Source organism: Prunus persica, chromosome G7, assembly GCF_000346465.2.
Source record: "Prunus persica cultivar Lovell chromosome G7, Prunus_persica_NCBIv2, whole genome shotgun sequence".
Classification (NCBI taxonomy): Eukaryota; Viridiplantae; Streptophyta; class Magnoliopsida; order Rosales; family Rosaceae; genus Prunus; species Prunus persica.
The window spans coordinates 16,041,437-16,051,104 of record NC_034015.1 but is presented as its reverse complement, the minus strand read 5'-3'; the positions used below and the strand labels follow the sequence as shown (position 1 = coordinate 16,051,104).

Below are 9,668 nucleotides of genomic sequence, written 5' to 3'. Positions count from 1 at the left end.
CTTGCACCATTATTGATTCAAAACTACTTACTTTTGAAGAAGAAAAGAAGGTTTGGAGATAGAATTTGTCAGTGACTCTGCCACTTTTTTGGATATTTGGAAGGAGATCGACTTGGTTTCAGTTTCAGACACCCAAATAATTATAACTCTTTGTAAGCGAAAGAGGAAGTGATAAGAACTTGAGATTTCTTCTAATATTGAAAAGAGAAATAACACTGCTAAATTAATAAACTCAGACTTACGTAATAGTAGAAGTAGAATATTATTACATCATTCGCACGTGAGTGAATCAAGCAAACGATGTGATGTTGAAAATGTGGGCATGTTCTTCATTCCGGGAGCAATCTAAGGCCCCTGTGAAGGAGAAATTAAATTAGCCTGGAAGGAGAACCAAGTGTGCCTCCAGTTTCTCCGGCTGCGGGATCTTAGGCTTTCATTTCTCTCCTTGGAGAGGCAGCCATGCACCGGGCTATTAATTGCGTCCACTTTATTGGGATTAACTAATAATGTTTAATTATTCAGTTTGAATCATATTGTTAGATATAATTAAACTAATAAACTATACATTAATTAAATGTTGTAGATTCTCAAGTTTAGTCAGCTTATCGAAGGCTTTTTTAAAATCTTTCTCTACATATAAAACCACAACCTAACGTGGGAAGTTTATGCGAATTACAATGTCAATTATTGTCAGGTGCAGATAGTGAAAGACTATAAGTTTGAGTAAATATTAATCAACATTGGATGGTTTAACAGAACATGGAGCTACTTTTAAGCTTCTATATATGCATTTGAACACATGAAACACAGACTACATAACTACCAGTCACATGAAGCACCAAAATTATTAATTTTCGTTGTTGCCATCGTTAGGAAGGGGGAAGAGGGAAACTCATGCCATGGGTACTATGGGGGCCTTGAAGTTCTTAAAATCAGGACCACGTGGGAGCACACCAAAGACCTACACCAATGCAACTAACATCCCCTTGATGAAGCACCAAATATTGAATCTTGTATTTGCTCCTCCTTACCTAATGAAGGAGTTCATATATAATTTGAATATACTCTTGGATTGTCCATGTAGCTAATAAGACCCTTTTTCTTTTTCCTTCATTGATAATCTCTTACAAAGCAACCCAAAATCATATGCTCAGCTCAGCCCCTTTGAGGATTATAGGAAATCTTATAGAGAAGGGCTATGAAGAATGGGGTTGAAGGTTGTGGGTTGAAAACGAAATCAAGATTAAGATTTGAGCCTAATTGGACACATTGGCAAGCTTCATCATGGGGCCGAACCCACTTACAGGTCTGGGTCAAGCCATGATCCACCTAGTTAGGGTCAGCTCACGATCCACTGGATGGCCCATACAAAGGCTGAATGGGCTTAATGATGATTTTGACCCTCAGAAGCTACCAGTGGGTGAGCGTGTTCTGATTTCGCATGGTTGCAAAAGGATCTAAAGTAACACCATGGATGTAGTAAATGACTTAAAGAATGGTGAGGAAGAGTCATTGGCATCAGATTGGCATCTCATGATGATGTTACTGTTTCTTTCAGTCTAAGGCTGGGCTAACGCCCCAAAATTTCCAAAACAAAAACCTACGTATCTTTAGTAGCCCAGCCCAAAATTAAAACAAATAAAAGAAACCCTACATGTCTTTTGCCCAATTGACTTCTTCGTATCTCTCCTTTTCTCTGTCTCTTCTTCCATTCTTCTAATTCTCTCCTATTCTTTTATTTTCTCCTAAATACATGTTTGCATCTTTAATTTTAGTTTTAATTTGAAATTGAATATTCTAGAGTTTAAATTAAGGCTTTCATTTTAAGAATTTTGTTGAATTTGATGGTTTTGTAGGTTACATTTTATATTTGAATACTGTTACTTTGTACTTTAGAGATGTATTTGAGGGGTAAGGAACATTTATTACGTTTCTCTAACTGTATACATGTATATATTTTTAATTATATTTATTAACTAAATTCACCTATATCATCAAATTTAGTATGTAAATTTTAACCAGCTAACTTTAAAATCTTGAATCCACAACTTTGAATTTGATTTATTCGGCCAATATGAACGATTTCGAAGGTTTTTGGCCCACCCTACTAGCTACAGTATTGTCTTCTGGTAAAGCTCCAACGTGCGTAATGGGTCTAATCAAGTAGCCCCCATGATAAGAGGTTCAATTGTCTTTCCAGTACATACAAGATTACACCAGAGAAATTAATGTCCATCTGCCTAATCAATTCCAACTATCCAAATGGACAAAACCAAAATCGGATATAAAGGAAAGGATAATACGATATAAAGTTGAACCAGCACGAATACAAACTTCCATTGGTAGCACCCACCAAACATTTTAGAAGTACTTTTGCTTTCCCTTTGTCAAATATCTCATAAGATTACCTTGGAAAAATTAAAAAAAAAGGTGATGAAAATGGATTTTCCACGGGAAAGAAACAGAGCAATCATCAATCTAAGACCACAGCCACATATATATAATCTTGCACTATTAATTAATCCACACCTTGACATTGACTAATGGCTCTCGGTACTTCTCACTATACCTAACTCATGAGTTCATAAAAAAAACAAACCAAAAAAAGAGTTGAAATACAAATTATGATCATTCGACTCGAACATGACCAGCAAGGCCGAGCTTAGCAAAAGGAGGTACACAAGGTCAACATTGGGGTCTCTAGATTTTGATTTTGCAGCAGCAGACATGCATCTCATGCATCCTTGCAATGCGCATTCAAGAAACCACAGCTTTGTCTGCTTCCTTGTAGAATGTGTAGTTTTCTCCACCTCTTGGGGTCCTCTTCCTCAAATGTTTGTAATATATGTACTGCAAAATTATCTGTTGTTATGTTTGTTAAGGCGTAACATTAAAACATTGTAATCATATTATTGATGACAACCTCGCACAAAGTGGTCGGTAAACCTAGTAAGAAAAAGGATACAAATAAGTCGAGTCCCACGCAAACTACCGCATCGAGCAACCATGGCATATTGGCTTTGATGCTGTCCCATTCTGTGGTTCTTACAACTATGCTGCAAAATTCAAACAAATTAATAAGAAGCCTGCACAAATAGATCGAAAGACGGTGAAGTAGAGAGATTTTTGTAACCTTCCGACATAAGTGACGTTTGCGACGAGTGCAAAGACGAACATTAGAGGATTCAAACCCTGCATATATAAAAGTAAAAGTAATAAAATTACTGCAATAGCTGTTACAAGTCCAGATTATTATACACTAAATATATTATATGATTTGAAAGCAAGCAAGGGATAAAATGATTACCTCCACAGTTCCTCTTTTAATCTGGCCAATGTAAATCACACAGTAACTAAGTTAGAAACCTCCAAATAAAATCGTAAACAGGGAATTATAAATTACACTTTGAAAGTGACAGAGATATGACTGATTAGAATATACTAATATGTTATTTCTTCCTATCTGATGATTTGACGGCTAAGAATCAAAGAAGATTTTATCTAACAATGGGATAATAAGAGGATATAAACAAAACAAATAGGCACATACATTTAACCAAATCTGAGGGAGTCGACCGCCCATGTATATAGCAGCCATTAGCCACCCCAACCATTGCCCAAAAGCACTGTGTTCCATTGAGTGTTCCTGCATATATAGGGTACCCTCGTATTAAACCTAATTAGTACTTTGATTAATATACATATATGTGATTAATTAGTCACCAATCAAACCTGCAAGAGTTTCCTCCCAGTAATTCCTATGTATACTTGTGTCAAAGCCTTTGTTTGCGATGGCAAGTTAAGCGATGTAGCTAGAAATGTTCCATAACTAGCTACCTGGAATTGCACACAATAATGGTGAAAATTAGTAAAGGAGTACTTAGTAAAGGAAACACTTGTGATTAGTTATTAATTACATATAATTTTGAAAAGAATAGTATACATACTACAAGAACTCCTTATTCTCTTAACTTTTCGTTATTAAATGATGTGACACGCAATATGACAGTTCTCTGTTCGTTATAAAATTAACGAGATGTGACAAAGTAAGAGGCAGAATTTAAGGGTGGATTGATGTTGCACATATTCCAAACCTTAATTAGAACAATTTTGGTCAAGTAGATAGTGATCAAAGTTTGGTAGTTGTTAAGGCTCACCGATCTTGGGATTGGCCTAGGCTGGGTAACAGATGTCTTGGATGTAACTGGAGCTGACTCGTCCTCAGAAGATGAGTCACTATATAGTGCCATTGTAGAAGGACCACTTTTAGCTGCCCTCATGTAGGTCCGAAACGGTGGCGTACCGCTGCCCGCCAACGATCTTGCTGACCTGTGAAAATTAACAAGAACTGGTTTTATCATCATCAACGAAGATTTGCATGAGAAATGAATAGGAAAATTACATCTTGCTAAAAGGGTACCCCAAAAAAAAAAAACTGCGTAGCAGGTGTAGGAGAAGAAGGAGTACGTACGTATAGTAGAACTCTTTTCTTGGAGTGGGTTTGGGTGAAGCAGTTGGTATTGGAATGCCTGAATCAGCCAACTTTGGATTCAATGGTCTTTTATTCTCTTCATCAACCTATACAAGTTGGGGTAAAACATATATTAAATTGATCACTAATTAGCCTCACGGATTATCTAGCTAGTTTACTCTTAATTACACATATAATAACAATTAATTATTATCTAAATAATTCATAGATTGAAAGACCAAGTACTTAAAGAAAATGAAAATTTGTACCTCTTCGGTAGATGTGACTTTTCCACATTTACACCATGTATAGATGTAGTCATAGTACACGCTCTGCAGCACTAATACAATAGTGCTTGTTGTGTATAGCTGTTTATATAAACAACAAGGACAAAAAAAGTGTTATGATAAATTAATCATAAAATTAAAGTAACTCAAGTGATTAAATAATCATAAAATTAAATTAATTAATGACCCTATCTTCATGCCTAGTCATTCCCCTAATTGACGGGCATCTGGACAAAGTTACCAAACAAAATAAATATAGGTCCTATTGTTCACGCGTTATAATATAAGTGGAGGGAGAAATATTAATCATGTCGTTCACTCATATTATAACGCATGAATAAATTATACTACATGACCGTACTACACTATAATTACTCCTTTAGTAGATTTAAAGTGTGTCATATATTGTAGTGCTATCATTTCTTGTGACAGGATGCAATTACAAAGAGAACTAGCTAGTGTTTAATATTTTAATCCATCGTGGTGCAACATAGAACATAACCCAAAATTAGAAAGGGGCAATTACCAAAGCTGTATACAACTGGGTGGGCAACTGCATCCAAAAATGGCATAAGATTAGAACACTGAGAAAGTTGGCCCGAAAAAAAGAAAATTTCTGACAATATATATAAGATGGAGACCAGCGCCATGCTCATAGAAATATAAAGATAGTGGTTTAACCAGAGCCAACCACCCACTGTGATGGTTCTCTGGACCACAGGGCTAACGAACAAAGAAACTATGGCAGTATGGCTTAACTCACCGTTGCTGGTTCCAGAAGACAACCCATTAGATTAAACACATCCCTACATGAACCCAAAAGACACAGAACAACAAGAAAGAAAATTAAAAAAAACAAGATGCTAAAGGAGAGATTCGAAATTGGGTTATCTTTCAACAACGAGAAGAGAAATACTACTGAAGGAAGAGCTAGTTGGTAAGGGAAACGAACCCGGCAACCCAAGTGAGGAGGAAAGCAAGAGAGACTCCGTGGCTGGACTTGGTGTGAAAGTTGGTGATGATTTGAGGGATTTCAGCGACTCCCCAACAGACTAAGCTGACCAGCCCAAAAGCAAAGGAGATGTCATCGTTGAGATTGCAAAGGCAATCCTTGAAATATTTCTCCACCCAACGATCACAGGGTTTGTTCTCAGCTACACAGTAAGAGAGTGGCATTCTCTCTCTCTCTGCCTCTAGCTGGCTGTTGAGTTTTGTTTGTGGTCTTTCAGCTTCTGAAGGTGGTTGTTAAGAAGAGAAGAGAGAGAGAGAGAGAGAGTAGAGAAGTAAAATGACACAAAAACACAGAAGTACTGAATCATATAGGCCTAGAGTGTCTCTCTATTCTTGTCTTTTCTTGGGTCAACTTGTAAATATTGTAAACGGGGCAAAGCTAAACATGTGGAACGCCTAGTATCTCTCAGAAGTTTCTGTGTCTGTTTGTTCAAGGAAAAAAGAAAACGTATTTATCTACACGTAGAGGGCAATGTGTGGTAAGCATATTCTTCACCATGATGCTTTTTTCATCCCCTAGGAAAAAATTAATATTAATAAATAAGAAGAAAGTGTCTGAAAAAGTTTACACTGAGAAAGTGTTTCTAGATTATCACAAGCGTTTCCCTTCTTTTTAAGTGTATGCTTCAAATGGACAAAAGCATTTAGTAATATTGCACAAAAGTTTTTTTCTTCTTCTCAAAACAGCTTCATATGTAAATCAATGACTTTCCTTGTGTTTCAAACTAACAAGAAAAATATTAGGGATTTAATTAGGGAAGTCATATCTTCAACTCCTTAATTTTGTTTCTCTATGGAGGGATTATAAAATTTTTCCCCAAAGAAATCAAGAATCTTTGAGTCATACTATATCTTCATACAATCTCATGAGTCGAGTTATCTTTAATAAAGAAAGAGATAATCGAACTTAAAATCTCGAATACATTGATAAATACTCTTAACCAATTAAGTTACAAGTCTCATACATTATTTTTAGTAATTTGTATTAAACTCAATGGATGACCAACCCGATCAGTGCGAATCTTTTTCATGCATATGCCTATCCTCATGCTTGCATTGCTAGCTATGTAGCAGACATGATTTGGGGGTTCATAGTAAAGTTTAATAATGCAGATGGGGACAAAGATGTCATGAACATGTCAACACTCTTAAATAAAAGATCACTTGATATTTTATATTTTGTTTTCTCTGTTTCGTTTCACCGCTTACAGTCTGTATTAATATATATTTTAAGGTTTTTAGGTTTAATGGTTCTTAAATTTTAACTCGATTTGTATTTTGGTCTTTCAATTTTAAATTTTTTTGAGTGGTCTTTCAACTTCACTTTCGTTAGGATAAATAGTCATACCATCAATTTTATTATCTTCTCTATTAAATGTAAGGACAATAAATAAATAAATTGAGTACACATGGCTAGCTTGGTTAAAACAACAATGAAAATGATTGTTTTATTTCTACCTTCTTTTCTTTTCCTTCAACTCTCTCTCTCTTCTTTTTTTATTTCCCCCCTTGCATGGAAATATATGATTACAAATTGAGTGCTATTGCATGATCCAAGATTCATATATTATTTGTTTTCTTCTTTGATCTAATATGCTTTAAAGATGAAGTCATGCTCCTGCTCGGGTTTTTTTATTTATTAAGCCAAGCTGTGATCTTGTCGTTGCACCCATTCGTATCATGGTATCAAATAAAGATCTTGAATTTCCTACTCCTCTTCCTTGCAAGTTGCAGCTACTTTACAATTACGATATATATAGTTTATGCTATAAAAAGGAAATAAATTAACTTATATTGTTATTATATCACGTAACACGTAATTATTTAAGTACTGATCTTGTCATACGTAAAATCGATGGGAAAATATTTGTATTTTGAACATCTAAATCATGAGAAATATTTATATGTTTCAGATACAGTACGTGGTTGATGTACCATTCCAATGCAATCCGACATCGTTTAATCATTTATATGTATCAAACAAATCAACGACTTTCGTGACAAACCGTCGCGTCTGTTTAATTGACTGCATGAAGAAAGTGATTAATTAGCAGCAGCAACAACACATGCATGCATTTGAATTTTGAATTTTGAAGCAGCTAGCGCAGCCACAAAATTACAAGCATTGTGAACCAAACCCACCATGAAGACCAAATTCAAATGCATAATACAGACAAAACAATTTCTAAAATCGCCAGTAATTCACTCGAACCTGGCTTCCATACTCATCCAGGTTCATCCATGCTAAGAGCAAACATCTAAAATTAATCTGGGTCGTACTATAAATTTTATGATATGGAGGGGCATGGATGTTAATTCTGACAAGTCCGGGTCCCTTTGCAGTGCGTGTCATCAATGTCAATAAAGTTGGTAACAGCTTTTCCTTTTATTTTTCATCATTTCGTTTTCCATTTCATAAACAAAATAGCAGTCTTCCGCACAGAGAAGAAGATAACAAAAGGAAAGAAAAAATAAAACAGCTGTGAAGAAGATGAGAATAACAACCCTTTAAATCTGATCCCTTTACACGTAAGCAAAACGACAAAACACACGGCCACGGTTCGCTGCACCTTGGCTAGTAATCATATCGCACACGTGTGTCAATGTCACTTCGTGCTTATCTTAATTTCCCTACTGTGTTTTTTTTTTAAATTTTGTTGGTCAGAATCGATAACGTTTGAGATTTTTTTAAGGAGGCGTGTCTGAAATTTTAAGGTGAAGTGATATAAAAAGAATTGAACCACAAAATTATGTATGGAGAGAGCGAACAAGTTGAAAGGGATGTAGAGAGTAACGTTTGCGTTTTTTTTTTAAAATTTTGCTCTTACTTGGGCAACTTGGGTTTGATTTTGTAGGAAAAGGTCTCTTGTAGCATTGCGGCAACTGGTGCTGCTTGAATACGATAGGTATGAATTAATAAAATTAAGAAACGGCTGTCTATGATTAAGAAATATACATTGTGTTTAGTCCACATCAAGTAATTAATAGCATAAACTTTGTCTAAGTCTCTTTCTAATTTCATTTCTGCATATTATATATATATATATATATATATATATATATATATATATATATATATAACACCAAGTGGAGCCTGCCTGGTAATCTTTTTGATTTTGGTAGCTATATTGTCCTCATGCAGGGATCCACTCTGGAGTGTTTGCTACTCCATTAACATGCGTTATCCCTTTATGTCTTATTGTCTTCTGGTTTTTTGGTAAATATCATTACTTTTTCATTTTGCCAAGTTGAAGAAACTTAGAATATACATTTCTATATTAGAAGTTGGAATCATGAGATTTCAAACTCCTCACCTCCAACTCATATGCTCAACAATTCACCACTACACCAACATGCTTCTTTATTTAATTAACATATTATTAATGCATTTAAGAGATATCATTCGGATCTAATTTTAAAAATATATAACTTCGCGTCTTCTCTCTCTCTCTCTCTCTCTCTCTATTTTGCTATCGACGAACAGTTCCGATCGAAACAATGGATTCAATTGATAATTGGTAAACGTTAGTTGGAAATTCCGCTTGTAGCATTCCAGCCACTATCAGTTTAGTCCTGCTCACTTCAATAAGAACCACACTATACATGAACACATGAACACATAAATAAAAAAAAATCAAGGTCGTTTCAAAAGCAATAAACAAGCCAATAAGGTCTCGTTCAATAAAAAAAGGCGTTGACTTGCAGATCAGTGGTCTCAGGTTCAAACCCCATGACACCTTAGTAGTGTGTTAGAAACTCCCCTTTCTTTGTAGTTTAAACTATCACATGTATTGAAAAAAAAAACAATAAACAAAAATAATATTCAATAATTCTCTACAAAACCATAAAATACATCTCTTAAATAGAGAAAATACCATAAGGTCCTAAACCCATGCTCA

General features: G+C 35.1%; 1 protein-coding gene across 1 annotated transcript; it reads right to left on the bottom strand.

Moving 5' to 3' along the window:
• LOC18769939 (probable vacuolar amino acid transporter YPQ1) lies at positions 2,445-6,156 on the bottom strand. The gene is made up of 12 exons (XM_007204333.2): positions 5,711-6,156; positions 5,522-5,564; positions 5,285-5,311; positions 4,741-4,839; positions 4,472-4,578; positions 4,158-4,329; positions 3,733-3,837; positions 3,551-3,646; positions 3,308-3,328; positions 3,134-3,192; positions 2,966-3,056; positions 2,445-2,862 (listed from the first exon to the last, which is right to left on the bottom strand). The coding sequence occupies exons 1-12, from the start codon at positions 5,932-5,934 to the stop codon at positions 2,758-2,760; spliced, it is 1,149 nt and encodes a 382-aa protein (XP_007204395.1). The 5' UTR covers positions 5,935-6,156; the 3' UTR covers positions 2,445-2,757.

What these genes read in the sequence shown, in the direction of transcription:
- LOC18769939 (XM_007204333.2), bottom strand. Translation starts at nt 5,934, where the DNA reads ATGCCACTCTCTTACTGTGTAGCTGAGAACAAACCCTGTGATCGTTGG. An exon ending in GTCTTCTGGAACCAGCAACG is followed by an intron (nt 5,312 to 5,521) that starts GTGAGTTAAGCC and finishes TTTTGGATGCAG; the next exon opens with TTGCCCACCCAGTTGTATAC. An exon ending in TTAAAAGAGGAACTGTGGAG is followed by an intron (nt 3,193 to 3,307) that starts GTAATCATTTTA and finishes TTATATATGCAG; the next exon opens with GGTTTGAATCCTCTAATGTT.